Source organism: Pipra filicauda, unplaced genomic scaffold, assembly GCF_003945595.2.
Source record: "Pipra filicauda isolate LSUMZ 115617 unplaced genomic scaffold, ASM394559v2 scaffold210_size2929891_pilon, whole genome shotgun sequence".
In the NCBI taxonomy this organism is placed as follows: Eukaryota; Metazoa; Chordata; class Aves; order Passeriformes; family Pipridae; genus Pipra; species Pipra filicauda.
This window is the reverse complement of record NW_024104322.1, coordinates 2719499-2736343: the sequence shown is the minus strand read 5'-3', so window position 1 is coordinate 2736343 and position 16845 is coordinate 2719499. Positions and strand designations below refer to the sequence as shown.

Sequence of the window (16845 nt, the reverse complement as noted above, 5' to 3'; positions counted from 1 at the left end):
TTGAATTGACAAATTTAGCTTACTTTAGAAACAAATATGAAAATGCTCCAAGCATTTATTGTTTTGGTTTTTTGAACTGGAATCAAGCTACATGTTCTTCACTGGCGCTGCTCAGATGATGAATTCTTGTGTAAGTCTTGACATTAATTAAAATTTTTCCGGATCTTACATTCTATGGAATTCTATTGGGCACTTCCATTTAATTTCGTTTTCCAAGATGTGAGAGAGATCATCATGGCATAATAGAGCTGCTGCCACGTACTGTTTCTAGTTCAAGGTGTTGAAGGTTGGATAGCACTTGATCAGCTTGAATGGAGCTGAAGATAATGCCCTGCAGCTCCACTTCAGTCTTGGACATTTGAAAAACACATTAAAAGCTGCATAAAACTTGCTTTGTGTTGTCAGATTTCAGCCTCATATAGTAGCTATTTGTGGCCACAGAAGCCAAAGTTACTTATTCAAGACATAAATATAATGTGGATTTTCTAAAGGTAATAGTGAAAAAATTATAAAACCTACCTTTCTCCATTTTCTCTTGCAGTCCTTGATCAAGGAAGAATGCACAAAATATTCCATGCCTTATGCAGCAAACTTCATATTCTTAACAAAGTCCCTACTAAAGCTGCTAAGTAATCAACAGCATATTTAACAACAACTCCTAAGCTTTCAGAGCCTGGGATTGAATATTTTTTGTTAATGGGGTGACTTGAAAGCTTTCACTCATGAATTTTATATAACCTGTTATTCATTCACACTGGAACATTTTATAATATGTTGTTTAAGTATTGCTGAGTAAAAGGAACATTCCCTTAGGGTAGAGTTCAATAATTAATACAGTTATTTCTGTATTATTTGTGTAAATGATTTCTAAGTTTTTTTTCAAACTTATTGAAAGACACCTAAAGTCATTAAGGGCTCTCTTTGCAATTTATGTTTTTAACTGCAAGCAAGTTATATAAATATTAAACATATAAATACTAAAATTTACACTAAGACTGTGAGGAGGATAATATTTCATATAAGTACTTTGTTTTGAAAACCTTTCTATAGATACTTTAAAAAAAATCTTCCCAACCTATTGCAAATAAATTAAAACTTTGTATAAAACTTTTGTTAGTTTCTGAATTTGAATAATATAATTTTTTTGAGACATCCATCTGCAGTTGATAACAGGTTCCACATTGACCTTTTGTAATGAAATCCCATTCATTTGCATTAACAACTGTCACCCCTGAATGCAGGTTTTATTTTTCAGAATACCTTCTAATGTGTAGACAAAGCATCATCATAAAACTTGTGCTAAACTAACAATTGCTGTCATTTTGAAGATACTTTTTAGCTTTTAAAAGAAAACAGAAAATGCAGGCCTTTATTTATGTGTCTTCCATCTAATTTCTGTTGCTTTAACTCGCAGGCTGGTCTTCCTCCCTAACCCCTTTGTTAACAAGTGGTGGTCCTGTCCCCCTGGGTGGCAGGCCCACCCTTCTTCACCAAGCTGCTGCCCAGGGAAATGTCACTTTATTATCAATGCTGCTTAATGAAGAAGGACTGGACATTAATTACTCTTGTGAAGATGGCTATTCTGCCTTGTATTCTGCTGCTACGAATGGACATACAGGTAAATTATACTAAGTTATATCATGGCATCCATGTAAAGTAGTGAAAGCTTATTTCATAAGTTTTTAGTATTCAATTAGGTCAAATGCATGTTTCTTAAAAATATGAAATTGAAACTGAAATATATAGATTTATATGACCAAAGTCATGGTATGGTATAGCATATATATAAGCAATGCTTCTGGAGGCAGAATTTTATAACACAGAAAGCATTTGAAAAGAAAATAGCTTGTGGTAGCATTCTGCAGGAACATCATTCTAATTCTCTACTCCCTTCCTATAAAAAGCCACCAGATATCATCACCCCCTGTTCTGTGACGAACTAAAGATCTTTTGTAGCAATGGCAACTTGAAAGAAAGAACTTTCCTCTCCAGGGAGTAAGCAGGAAAGAATAGGTCATCACCAGGGTTTTGATCTTCTTCAGCAGCAGTGAAAATGATGGAAGATATTGTCAGAATAGTGTGTTGCTTGGGAAATAAAATGAACTGTCTTTATTTTTGAAATAAATGAAATAGCCTTTGTTTGTTCTCTAGGCTCTCCTGAGAAAATTAACTGTTTTCTTTTTCTTCCGCCACTACCCCAACCCTCTTCTGCCTTGAACCTTTCAACAGTCAGTCTTCATGTTTTATGAATATATTTATGAAATGCAGCAAGTATGTTAGATATGAATTTCAGGGATACAAACTCCAAGTAATAATTTTCAGGCTTTTAACATAAGGCTTTGAACAGCAGCTTCCTTTAGAAGTCCAGTGCACATTACTGTAGTTTTTTCTAATTATGTAAAAATCTCCTGGTTCCTTATACTGCAAGTAATATCACTTTGTTGTTCTGGACACTAAAGATGAAATCCAGCAATACCAATGACAAAAATTCCATTAATTTTTAGTAAAGGCGAGATTTTATTTCAGAGTAGAAGGTGGAACATAGTGCCATTAAAGCCACTGCTTTCAAGAGTACTTTGTGGTTTTTTTAACAAAATATTTGTTAGTAACATGGTTAGAAAACCTTGATCCAGTGTTCCAAATAGTATTTTGAGAGACTATTTCATAACTTTTCTCAGGTATTTTAAAAAATAAAAGTAAAGTTAGGATACAAGATCCGTAGCTAGGCATATAGTGTATATTTTTTTGACACGTTTAGGGTTAATTTTGCTACCAGGCATATGGAGGAAGGAATTTTCCCTTTGCTTGGAACAATATATTTTGTCTTTGCTTGCCTAGGCGCTATGGCCTATTTTGTAGAAACAGCTGGGCCTTTTCACCTGATAGATTCTTTCCTGTTGCCAAAACCTTCAAAATAGTGGAAAAGTACCTTTTTTTTTTTTTCTTTTGCACTTTTTTCTTTTTTTTCAACTTTTTATCTGCAGTATTAAGAGTCCGAGTTTATTATATTGTGTGGATTTATTTTTCTCCCCTCACTGAAAGGATGTTCAGTGGATTCTTCTAGGCTTACATTGATTTATCATTGCTGGTCTTTGTGGGAGATCAAAATTGACCCAATTCTTCTTTACTCATCTTGTATTCCAAAAATGTTTCAAAGAAAATACCCCAGTTTTCAGTTACAATTACTGAGCAGCTCTTACTGACAGCAAAGGCAATTTGGTTTCTTGTTTTATTGTTAAAATTTCAAATACAAGAGGCACTTGACAGAAGTGTGAAAGCACAGTAATAAAAACAAACACATGCATATGCATCCTGTAATTGTTTAGTATCTTTTACTTTTTAAGATAAAAAATATATTACAGAAGTTACTCTTCTGTTTATAGTTGACAGGATGTCAAAAATACTTTTGTTGTACAAATCATCACTTTTTAGCAACTAAATTAATTGTATGAACTCTGAATTAGAGAATCACACAGCAGCACTGTTGATGTTTCCTTAATACATTACATGAAAATTGATAGTAGCATTATAATATTTTTGGAGGAAGATTTTTGTGCTTAACTTTAATATATAATCCTTTTTCATTACTTGCTTTTGTTCCCAAGTGCATGGATATATGCAACAATTCAAAATGGAGAGTTTTAAAAACAAGTTTATGTAAAAATATATAGGTTTAAGAAACAAAGAATAGAAATAAATATTATTAAAAGTTCTTTTCAGTAGCTCTTTTTAACTAACCAGGAGGAAAGAAATGACATTTATTTAATTTAAGGATAAAATAATTTATTGTTCAAAGTTTTCATTGTGTTGAGTAGGGTTGTCAGTGGTAAGTTTATGTCTTTTGACTGTTTTTTTTTTTCCTTAAAATCAGACGATCACTTAGGTTGGAAAAGACCCTTAAGATCAGCAAGTGTAAACATAAGACTTAACACATAAGCTTAACTTAGTGGGTGATGACACCATGATTTAATTTACTGTGAATGTTTTCAAAATGGAGTTAGTGACTAAGTGGATTTGGAGATTTCCAGGACCTTTCTAAGTCAACTAACCAGATTTTCCTATTTCTCCTGGAAAAGATTTGGCCAGAAGAAAAGAGTAACTCTAAACTTGGTAAGAGCAATCATAGTGAGTACCTTCCTTCAGAAACCAACACCATGTTGCAGACAGTGTGAGAAGAGTGAAAAGTGAATGATTTCCGCACATTTTCAGTGAAGAAATACAGTATTTGAGACACGTAGATAACTAGAAAATGGTAGAGTACATTGTAACCAGCATGGTGGCAGCAGCTGTTGCATGCTCTCAGCCCGTTCTCTAGAGAAAACTGAATTACACAAGAAAAGAGAGCACTGAAATATTCTGTCCTAATTAATCCTTATTGCAAAATATGTAGCTTTACTACTTGTAAACAGTTGCCTTTTGAGAGCTGCAGCAGAGGATTTTTCCAGCTCGTGAAGTTAATAGCAGATGCTTTGTTTCTGACACACACTGTCCCTAATTCTGTAGGTGTGAGAGAGAGAACTTCACCCTAAAAATGGACACTTTCTTTGTGTTTGAATGGACATGAGGAAACTGTTATTTTTATTATTTAATCACTAGATATGGATAGCTGAACAGATTGCTTTGTCAGGCTGTCTTGGTTTGATCCATTAGCAAAGCAGAAGCCACTTCTGTCTGTTATGCACTTAACATGTACAGTAGTTCTCTTAGCTAATAGATCTGCATAACTGTATTGTGTTGTAAATCCTGACCATTCTCTGCCATGTGAGGTGGTTGAGAAAGACAGAATGAAACAGTAAAGAGTTCCTGAACCTGAGAGATGTCAAGAGAATAATAATAATATCTTTTGGACTCAGCTATGTGCTAATCATATGCATTTATGATATAATTGATTCTGTTCTGTCCTGAGTATTTGGAGGCTGTGGCACCCTGAGTGATAGGAAAAAACTGGAATATGTGGGAAGTAGAAAGGAGTGAGGTGCAGAGACATACAGCTACACGGAGTCAGCTTTGTCAAGCCACCGGATGTATCTGCATGGTGTTTGCCAGCACTCTGGAAGAACTAACTACCCGGCTGTGGTGGAGAGCAGTAAAGTCTCCAGGTGTTTGTGCTAATTCACTTCCATGTTTTGCTTTTATTTTGACCAAAACCTTTAATTGAGTGATAACATCAATGTCTGTCTTGTGCCTGCCCTTCCACCCAGTGCTCCCCACTGCTGATCATTTCTGTGGCAGACAGGAGTGAACTGGAGTTAATGAGCCTGGAGTGACCCAAATTACCCAAATCCCAATAAAAAGTCCATACAGAGGACCCAGGATTCTTGGAGATAATTGCTCTTTTACTTGACATGCCACCAGAACATGTCTTGTAGAGTTTATTCACTCACATGGTGTACCTTATGAAAGTAGCTGTATTTCCTCATGCCCACACTTTCCCCTTAAACAGCTCTTTTCAGCGAACTTCAGAAACAGTATTTTCACAGAGATAAGCTACCACCTGAATGGTCTGCCAATCAATAAATGAATTAACTGTACCTTTCTAGAAAGGTAGTCTTGTTCTGTGTGTTCTTCATGGCTTTTGCATGGCTAACATATGCTTCATGAAGAAACAGAAGAGTATTCTAGTCAAATACTTGAAAATGCTAGATGAAAATTTCTACAATATCCCTCATAAACTTTAGAAATATTACAGGATGTCAAGCAGGAATCTGTATTTTCAAGTTAATCATTAATTATAAGACTGGGAATGATTACGAAAAGAAAAAAAGATAGGTCATTCTTAGCAGAGGTATTTTTTGAGTTAGAAAGCAAATGAAAATATAATTTTATTTTAAGTTGGTATTATCTTACAATTGGAAGGACTGGGTAAGTTAGTTAACTGAGAACTTCTTTGTGACTTAAAAAAATATTACAGATCAAGTCCTGGTAGCTTATTGTGACAACCAACTTTACAACAACAATGACAATAAAAAAGTCATTTCAGATCAGATTACTTATTTCAAAATTAATCTTAATTTACAATATAACAAGGTAGAGTGTTTTAAAATCTTATTTCTTAATATTAAATTATTTATTCAATAAACTCTCCAACATCTGTATTAATATTTGAAAAAATTATAATGGGAGTAAATACATTAACGAGTGGTTTAGATTAGTCAGATTTCTACGTAATTCTTAATATATGTTTCTGGTGTCTAGAGATAAACTTCACCAGCAAAGCTTGGCTTCATGATCTTGCTGAGTGCTGGAATAGCATTCATTAAGCCTGCTCAGAAAACAGGTCAGGAGTTTATAAATGATGTTGTAGCTGAGCTTATTTTCCAAGTAATAGTTTAAATTAAAAAAGACTTGCTTTATTATGGTCTAGAACCAATTTCAAGAATGAGGAGCAGATTAACTATTTTCTTCAAACTTAATTGCATCAAATGATATTCCAATTTGTGGATGAAAAGCAGTCTAATTACTATGTAATTAATTATCTTAATTTAGCTGTAGGGATGGTGAAATCAGGCTGATACTATTTGTAGCATGTCATTTTGGAAATATATGAATGGGAATGGTTTGCGGAGGTTTGTCAGCTTATTTTATTTGCCACTGCACTCCTAAATCAAAGTGTCCTGAAACAAGACTGACCAGTGCGTTGCTTGAGTTATGTGTGGCTTGTGAATATTTCCTCTGTGGCCCTGGTATTTGGGATTTATCACTTGACTGCCAGTAGGCAATGATGCCTTTAGGGGCTCCTGGATAATTCAGATTCCCCACTTTGGAGGTAAAATACATAAAACACTGTGGGAGTTGCCAGCAGTGGGCATGTATTCAAATCCCAGCAGAACCCGACCTAAGGCTTCTGCAAAAGGGTGATGGTGCCCCCAGGGAGTCAAGTCTCACCTCTGCCCTGCAAACTTCTTCCTGTCCCCTAAGGTGTGTGACCTGTAGTCCAAAAGACTGGCTGATGTTGCCCCTTGAGCCTCTGATAATTTTAACTACTTGGTTTTGTTGACTCAGTCTATGATTCTGCTCCATTTTTAGATTGTGTGAGATTGCTGCTGACTGCAGAAGCACAAGTTGATGCTGCTGATAAAAATGGCTTTACACCCTTATGTTCAGCAGTTGCCCAGGGACATGTCAAGTAAGTGAAGTCTTTGAGATTTTGCCTATCAGCTGTTATTCTATTTTATATTCTTAGTACTTTTTTCATTATGTTATTGTTGCATTCTTAGGTATAAATGCATTTAACTATAATTTATTGAAATCATCTACTTAAATACCTTTTTTGTTGTTCAGCTGAAGGTTTTTCTTAAACAACTGTCATCAAATGCTTATCAGGCTTGTGAAATTCAGTGTTTTACATTCACAGTTTTTAAATATCTACAGTAGTTTAAGATTTACAGGTTTTAAGTAACCTGTCTTTATACCTATCTTATAAAATTATATCTTATACTTGTCTATGTGGGGTGATCACAAGTAGATCTGTATCTGTAAAATCAGTACTTTATTAAAAATATTTAAATGTTGTAAGTTATAAAGAGGTTTTGGATGTAAAATATAAGACAATTTTATTGTTTTATTGTTTGCTGTAGGTGTGCAGAATTATTAATTATGTATCAGGCTGATATTAACCATGCTGCTGAAAGAGGACAGACGCCTTTGTACTTGGCCTGTAAAAATGGAAATAATGATTGTGTTAAGATATTGTTGGAAGGTGGAGCAGATCGAACAGTAAAAACCAATGTAAGTTAAAATAGTTCGTAAAGTACCTTGTATAGTACTGAATATTTACATTAAAATATTTATTTAAAGCTTTCTTTAAAGCTGGAATAAACTGTGTTATTTGAAAATAGTATTTTGTTCTTTTCATGATACTTTCTGGCTTTTTAAAAACCGTATATTATCTAAAATCTCCAAAATTATGTGACTTTCATATCATTTTACATATTTGAGATTTTACCTGCAGTTTGCTGCAGACTTTTCTCCAGCACTGCATTTGTAAAACGGAACTTTTTTGGTCTGACTTATTTTTAAAGTGGAGAAGTGAAAATAGGGATTTGCTTCCACTTTTTATGTTAGGTTGCTTTATTGTTGTCCTTGAGGGGAGAACACCTCAAAACTTTTTTGCCAGTATTGTAACATCTCATACATCACAAATGAGAGAAATGGCAAAAATAATTGTATCTAGAGGAGAAAGGGGAGGACTGTCTCAAAATTAACATCTATGTGTTGCCTTTTTCAGGTGCTTTCCTAAGTTTCTCTTAAGACTCTTACGTAAACATGACAATAAATGTGGGTGGTAGGCTGTCCAAAAATACAGCACAAGGAGTAGTAGCTTTACAGAACATTCTGCTCCTCCTGTAATTATTACACTAAATTTTTTATCATTCATTTATTTTGCATCTGGAAAGTAAATATATTGGACTTGCAATGAGAGAAAGTTGTGATGTCAAAACCATGAAACTGACTGATTGATTAATGCAAAATGAAATAATATTGATAGTTAGAATCATGTTAGTTTAATACATTATAAGGAAGCAGTTTACTAACAGCATCTAAGTCCTGTATCACTTAGACTCTTCTAAAAATTTTGAAGACTTTATTTGCTGGGCTGTCGTTGGAGAAAGCTGTAAAATTTTCTTTCTGTTACATTTTCTTCCTTCTCTTTCTTCCACCCCAAAAACATACAAGCAACAGTTTTTCCAAAGGATTATGATGTCACCTCCCCTTGCTTATCTTCTTAATTTCCAAACAGAACCTTCTGTTCAGACTCATTGCTGATATAAGTCTGCAAGCATTTTTCTATGTGTTTGGTGGGAGTGTGCTGTTTGATTTTGGGTTTTTTTAGGATGGCTGGTCACCAATTCACGCAGCAGTGGATTCTGGTAATGTTGAAAGTCTCAAGCTCCTTATGTACTATGGAGAGCCAAACAGCAGGAACTCTTTGGCAGATGCAGAGCCTAATTTAGACTACTTTGGTTTGGAGAAGAGAGAAGATGACTACAGCACTAGAGTAAAGCCTGTTGTTTCTGCAGATCTCATCAACCATGCTGACAAAGAGGGTTGGACTGCTGCCCACATAGCAGCATCAAAAGGCTTTAAGGTCAGTCTGTGTGAAAAGTTACAGTAACCTGATAGAATTTACACAGGATAAATTCTTTTATCTTTGAAGTATTAAAATTTAGATGTCAAATCGAAGTTTGTTATCTAATTTCTTGGCACACTTGATTTAACAAAGACAGTATACTACTAGTGGACAATTTACCCCAGAACCTAAGTGTCAAATGGGGTGAATTGTCCTATTTAAATGTTTGTTTCTTTGTGGACAACAATAAAAACACAAAACAAGTATTACTTGAGATTCAGGTTTTCAAAGTTAAGGTGAGGTGAATCCCACCCTGAATGCCAATTCAATGGGTGTCATGTACTTACGAATGTACATTAGGTGGGCATAGTTTCCAGTTATAGGTAGGGATGATTTAACTATGCACAATTCTTCCTGTGGGTAGGAAGGAGAGGAAAAGCAATTTGAGAATCAGATTTGTGCAGTAATACATTGTTTAATTTATTATTTCAGGCAGCTTTTTTTGGCAGGCAGTGAGTATGGTTTTGGGGGGTTGGGTTAACTGATGACATGGAGAATGACCTGACGGGTTTTACTGATGACAAGCAGGAAGATTTCTGGAAACTGAATATTACTTGAAGGTTTTGACATCAGAAGCCATGCACTTCTAATGCTGACTGTTTAAAGGACTTCTTTTTATATGACAGCTGTCAGTCAGATCTTACCGTGAAATTTTTACCCAGGAAGAAAATGGAGGATGCTAAACACAGAAGAGAGTGAATTTTAAGAAAATATAATCTAAGACTTCAAAACTCAGCTTGTGATTACATACCTAGTTCAGTATCTGTCATTATGTTCATTTTTTTCCAGATATATATGATACATATATATGATATACTATGATATATTCAAAATAGATACAGATTTAAGATTCACTTTATTGAGTTACGTTTTTTTAGGGACCAGCCACTGCTTATTCAGAATTTTGCATTACAAAAGTCAGTGTTCCATTACCAGTGTCTCTTAGGCAGGTGCAGACTCTTATTCTGGTTTCCACTCATCTGAATTTAAATGGAGTTTAGTCTGCAAATACTTAATGTGCAATATGTTGGCTCTTTCTGCAATAAGATAGTCCTCAGGAACTTGGAAGCTAGGTTTCATTTTCTGTCTAAAAGTTGCTTTGAGGTGATCTCTTGAAGGTTCTGACACTGGAAGTCTTCATGTATATCTTTCATTAATAAGTCAGGGGTTTGAGTTTCTGAGCACACTCCAAGTCAACTGTTTGAGGTTAGTCTCTTAGGTGATGAAGGCAGTATATAGCTGGCAGGCAGATTGCTGCTTTTAATGTTACAGAGACTTTATGAAATTGTATTTGATTAAATGCATTTATTGATTTAAGGTATGTTTGGGATATTAAAAAACTAAAATAGCCATCTTCAAGTGCTGTTAACACTTTGCCTTCATTCTCTAATCCATTATCTACACTGCATATCGTTCATTCTACCATATGATAGCTGCTAATATAAGCAGTGCTGGCACTTGCATATTTTTGTTCCAAGATGGATAGGTGCCATTCTTTACAGATGCTTTCTGCTAGGACATTTTAGCTGTTCTTTCATAGGCAACAGAGCCAACAAAAATCCTCATTTTACTAAGGAAATAGGCTTGTTTCTTTGTTCTGACCCACTTCTTCCTGCTTTACTTCCCACATTCAGCCTCACAATTCAGTCCTCTGCCTTCTGCTGCCTTTGCTATTCGTTGCTCCCATTTGATAGTCAACATGAATGAACTAACCTGGCAGGAAAATACATGTTTTTTTCTGCTTGATTTTCTTCTGGCAAACTTAGTGAACTAATCCATTTTTTAAAAGCAATTGCAAGTGCTGAAACTACAGCCTGGTAAAATTTCACCTCACAGGCAAATATACCTTGAATAACTGCTATGTTTATGAAAGGTCTCAGGATGTCAGATATACTGACAAAAGTTTCTGGTAGAACAGCTACAAAATATTAGCCAAAACTGCAAGAAGCCACTGTTTTGCATCAACATACTTAATAGCTGCTTCTCTGTGTTTTCAAGGTTTTGTTTCCCTGCTATGCTTAACCCCAGAGATTATTAATACAGTATTAACTGGTATAATTTCTGTTGGCATCTTTTTTCTTTTAAATACGGCTATGGGACCTTTAATATTTTTATACATCTTACAGTATGATTGTACCAATCCAAACTTATATCATCTTTCTAATAAATTTTAATGATTTTTCCTTTTGATGAGTATATGACTTTTTTTAAGAGGGCATCATGTTGTTGGCATCCACAAGATGTTTATACTCTGACTTAATAAAAATGTGGGTTTATTTCACTGCATTGTTACTATGCTTGCAGAAATTCAGGTTTACCTGCCAAAGAAGAGGCTTGCAAGGTGATTTTAAAATGATTATTTTTCTGTGTCCCAATCAGATATCAGGTGTGATAGAAACTCATACTTGATTAATTGCAAAGTGAAAATTGGTTTTATGGATTGCTATCTAAATAGATTCATTTATTAGTCTGATTAAACTTTAGAATTGCTTATTTGATGTTACTTGAACATTGAGCCCAAGATATTCAAACCAGGTTACGTAGATGGGCTTCTATTTCCTTATGAATACCTAAACTAGTGGCCAGATATTAGGAATTTCTTAATTCAACTGATCAGCACTTGATCAGCTTGGAGACTGTAGAAACCTGGCTGTGTATGTTCTGCTTTTTCAAAATCATAATTTGAGACTTTCAGGTCTGCTAATAAAATATTTTTACTCTGGTTTTCAACCTCCTGCATAACATCATTTGGATTTTCATCTATAGAAACTTCGTAGCTGATTATCTTTGGAAATGCACATGTAAGAATATCAGTTAGGAGTCTAACTGCATATTGGTAGAACACTTTAATGCAGCAAATGGACAAGCAAATAATACAGTTCCTACCTTTGCAGAACTGTCTAGAAATCCTTTGTAGCCATGGTGGACTAGAGGCTGAGAGAAAAGATAAGTGTAATCGAACATTGCATGATGTTGCCACTGATGATTGCAAACATCTCCTAGAAAACTTAAGTAAGTAAATGCTATCAGCACTATATAAAAATGTTTTTAATAAAGAACTTGTGGGACAAAAATGAGAAATATGGAAAGGGTAGTTGTCACTTCTTTGGCACCACAGTATTAAGTTTCCTTAAGCTAGCAAGTTTCTATTCTTCAAATTTTGCAAAAGCATATGATAAAATTTTGTTTGAGGTTATTAAATGACTCATATCTTTGTTTTTAAACCATTTGAAAAGATGGTACATATTGTACATGTGCAAACATCCATATTCTCTTAAAATTTCTGAATTTAATATTAGAATTACTTTTTCCAAAGCTATTATCCTCCTCTTATCTTTTCTTCAAATTCTTGCAGAAGTAGTCACTTAGTGGTGGATAACTGTCAAATTTCTTCAGGCTAAGACAATCATCTAGTCACATCTGAATCTCTTTTTAAAATATAGATTTATTTGTCACTTGTTTATTGTTGAGGGGATTGTTTGTTTGATTCTTCAAAAATGTCTTAGAGACAACATCGAACAACTTCTTCTTTCCAACATCAGTAACTTCTGTCAGAAGATGGTTATTCAGTTGAAACCTGTTATCTTCTTCCTTTTCTGTAAATTTTCTCAAAATTCAGTAGAGCAAACTGACCTGTGTATTTCTTGAGATAGGACTTAATCCATCCACTCACTAGTTCCATATATATCTCAATGTATTTATATCTATATATTCAGAGGAAAATATATCTATGTTTCTCTGTGTAGTGAAAAGTATTGTCTTTGTAGATTTGTATGCTTTTTATTTATCTACTTTTTTGTGTTTGTTTTGTGGGATATAGAGATGTGGGTAGTTAAGTTCCCTGATTATCAACAAATTAGCAAAGCTTTCTGTCTGCTGCTTCTGACTTTCCTCTTCAGCTATTATAAATCTCAGTTCTTACCATTTTACTGCAGGTTCAGAGGGGAACAGCTTACTTTCTGATAGAAACTTCTCCATGGTCATCTTCTTTATCGGACTGAAGGCAATTTCTGATGGCTGAATCTGTAGCCTGTTAAGTTAATGCTTGTATTATTTTCATCAGTCTTAGCATTCTGTTTCTCTGGTCATGCTTGTCATGGATCCAACTGCTTTTATCAGGTCAGAACCTTTTGTCTCCCCTTCTCTTCTATTCACCTTAAAAAACCAGGACTGCGTTTTGGGTAAGGTGTGTATGTACCATTCTCTGCCTTCATCACAGTCCAGTAAGGTTTTCATTGTAAGGAATTACATGCATGTAGGACAGGAGGATGTGCTGCGAGAGATCGGAATGACTGGGGGCCAGGATTGCCAGCTCTGCTGTAGAGGTCACATGCAGTGAAGTTTAGACATTTACTGTACCTCTGTCCTAGGGACCTGTTTCTTCGTGGAGAACCCTCTGTACTCCTTACAGTCTGTGCTCATTTCCCTGAGGTCCAGCCATCAGAAGGGCAAGCCTTTGATACATTTCTCACAATTCCACATCTGAAGGATGCCTTTGAGTAATCTTTTCCCTATGGTAGGCTACTGTGTTTAAATCAGAGCTTTTCTGACATCAGAAAAGCTTCATTGGTTTGTATCAGCTGAAGATCTGGCTTCTGAACACAAAAGCAAAACTAAGATCATGTTGCAAGATTTCATAATAAGCTGATTTTTTTTTAATAGTGTACTTATTTTTAATTTCAGGGGTAATTTCTGAAAGGTATTGTTTTGGCATGAAAATTAGAAGATAGTTTCCTTTTCAATTTTAGTAACCTAAATGATCCCCAGAGACTGCTGCTTCTGTTGAGTTGTATTCCAAAGAGCAGGATTTAAAATAACTTCATTGTTTCTAGAATGTGCATGTATATTTCCTATTTTCCCTTTTTAATATTTTGTCAATTTATTCTATACTAAATAAAATATACACTTTCAAGTGAAGTTTTTCTCCTAGCTCTTAGCTTTTTATTTAAAGATGTTTGGCTCAGCTGTGTTTTCCACTTGTGCACTAGTGCCAGAAAATTCTTTTCTGAATTGGTAATAAAAATGTGCACAACAACAATAAACTAAAATATTAAGACACTGTCCACCATCTGTCTTAATTTATAAGCAACTAGTCTGTAAAGAGGAAATATAAAAAGTACGGTTTTTCTTGCTTCCTATTATTTAAGCATAATAATCCTGGTTTGGTTTTTTTTTTAGAGATAGATACCTTGATATTTTCATCACTGCTTTGATGATGTGGTGGTGATCTGTGCTGCGCTTTGCCATTTGCTTCTCTATAGCAGGAGTTATTTTGTAGCTTTCCTTTGTAATATTAGATGTTGGTCTATAATAATGGGATTATTTTAAATTGAGTTTTACAGTTTTTCTCATTGTTGGTATTTTGTTTTTCAACAGATGCTCTTAATGTACCTGTAAGGATTTCAGTCAGTGGCATTGAACTAGCCCATTGGGGTACAGAGGAATTTGATACAGAAAACACAATATGTGCTTTAAATATCCGCAAGCAGACGTCATGGGATGATTTTTCAAAAGCAGTGAGTCAGGCAGTGACAAACCATTTCCAGGCAATCGCTTCTGATGGATGGAGGAGCCTAGAAGACCTGTCATTTAACAGTGCTGCAGAATCCAATATTGGCCTCAGTGCAAGCAGTATATTATCTGTCAAACTAGGTATCAATATTGGTGTAATATAAGAGCAAAACTTGGGGGTTTTCTTAAATTGGTGAAATCTTGTAAGATAAAAATATCTTTAGATTTCTGGATCTTTTAAAGCTTGGACTAAGAAAGACCAGTACTAGCTATGCACCTTTCAATACTGTTGGCATGAAAGCATTCTTTACTTTTATCTGTGTTTATGGCACAATTCATTAAGCACTTTAATCTTGGGGACCATGAGGCCCTATGTTAATTAGTCCTTTACTCAATTTAGTACTCTAGAGGAGAAATCAGTATCACAAAACTCTCACCTTGATATTGTGTGCAGTTTGGGGTTCGACGGCATAAGAAAGATGTTAAGCTCTTAGAGAGCATCCAAAGGAGGGCAACAAAGATGGTGAAGGGCCTTGAGGGGAAGCCATAGGAGGAGCAGGTGAGGTCACTTGGTTTGTTTGGCCTGGAGGAGACTGAAGGGAGACCTCATTGCAGTCTACGACATCTTTGTAAGGGGAAGAGGAGGGGCAGACACTGATCTCTTCTCTGTGGTGATCAGTGACAGGACTTGAGGGAACAGCCTGAAGCTGTGTCAGGGGAGGTTTAGGTTGGATTTCAGGAAAAGGTTCTTCCCTCAGGGTGTGTTTCGATACTGGCACAGGTTCCCCAGGAAAGCGGTCACAGCACCAAGGCTGCCAGAGCTCAGTAAGTGTTTGGACAATGCTCTCAGGCACAGGGTGTGATTCTTAAAGCTGTCTTGTGCTGGGCCAGGGGTTGGACTTGGATGATCCTTGTGAGTCCCTTCCAATTCAAGATATTCTGTGTTACTATGAAAGCAATTTGAAGCAAAGCCCACAATGCATCTTTACAGTATATCCAGAATATACAGTAAATACAGACTGTAAATCATTGGCATAGGTAAACAGAACTACTGTTTTATATAACTTCATTTATCAAGGTAAAAAAGAGAAATCTTTAAAATTGTGAGAAATCAGCTGAATTGTGATGGTAGTAGTAACAATTGTGTAGGTTTCTGAAAATTCTTGTAGTTCATCTTAAATCTCCTTCCTTCCTCCACCTGCCCATCAGCCAAAAAAACCCCTATTCACATTAGACTGGGCAAATATCCTATTTTACTCTATTTTACATGTAAAGACAGGCTAGCTGTTAAACATGTTAAACATGTGTCTCGGTTGACAGAAGACATCAGTATCCTCAGTTGTGTATCAAATAATAGTGTGATTTAGTACATCTCATACACAGAACTGGTTTGTTTGTCAAATTTGTTAGCGTATGCACACAATCTTCATAAGCAAGTGAATATATCTGAGCATAGGACACTTTATATAGATACAGGAAATATCTATTTTTTCTTTTTAACAGGAAACGTTTCATGGTCAACAGGTCAGATTTTTTCCCAGCCCCCATGGGACTTTTTGAAGAACAATAGAGCTGAGCATATCACAGTGGTTTTGTATGGTAATTTTCAAATCATAATTTTTCAGTTTTGAATGTTAAGACACTCTGTATAAAATACATATTTTGAGAATCATTTGCTACTGTTTTTTTTCTTCAGTGCTGCTTGATTCTCAGAAATATCATATCTAATTAATTTTTTAACTAGATTTGAAAGTATTGACAATATTTAGAAAATATGCTGGCATCTTTTTGCATAAAAGGTCCTACTACCTTTTCCAGTTATTTAGTAGTACCCATATTGCTTATGTCATGGATAGCCATGAATCTATGGTGCTAGGTAAATGTCTTTCATTTATTCAGCATTTTAATTTACATAGCCTCTAATTTTACGAGCTTACTGTAGAATACTGCATGAAAATCATATGTATCTGTCATACATGCATGTAAAACATGAGAGATTTAGAAAAGTTATTTGTGTGTCTCATTTTAAGGACCTCAAGAAGGCTGTCTAAATAGTGTGACTTATGCATCCATGATCCATCTTCAGACACTCCAGAATTACCTACGCTTGGTCAGTACTAAGCTAGCTTCTTTCAGTGTGCTAATTGTTCATAAAAATACTTCTCTAATAGTGTTGACTAAAAAAAAAATCATTCTTTTACTCC

At 35.1% G+C, this 16845-nt stretch overlaps 1 protein-coding gene across 1 annotated transcript in view; it reads left to right on the top strand.

The window, feature by feature from the left end:
- The window catches only part of CTTNBP2 (cortactin binding protein 2), an 81063-nt gene that overhangs the window by 41922 nt on the left and 22296 nt on the right, over nt 1-16845 (top strand). The window contains 8 exon segments of the mRNA XM_027731057.2: nt 1415-1618; nt 7027-7126; nt 7578-7728; nt 8834-9088; nt 12025-12142; nt 14507-14782; nt 16145-16240; nt 16672-16751. Of these exon segments, the coding sequence (XP_027586858.2) occupies nt 1415-1618; nt 7027-7126; nt 7578-7728; nt 8834-9088; nt 12025-12142; nt 14507-14782; nt 16145-16240; nt 16672-16751 (1280 nt within the window).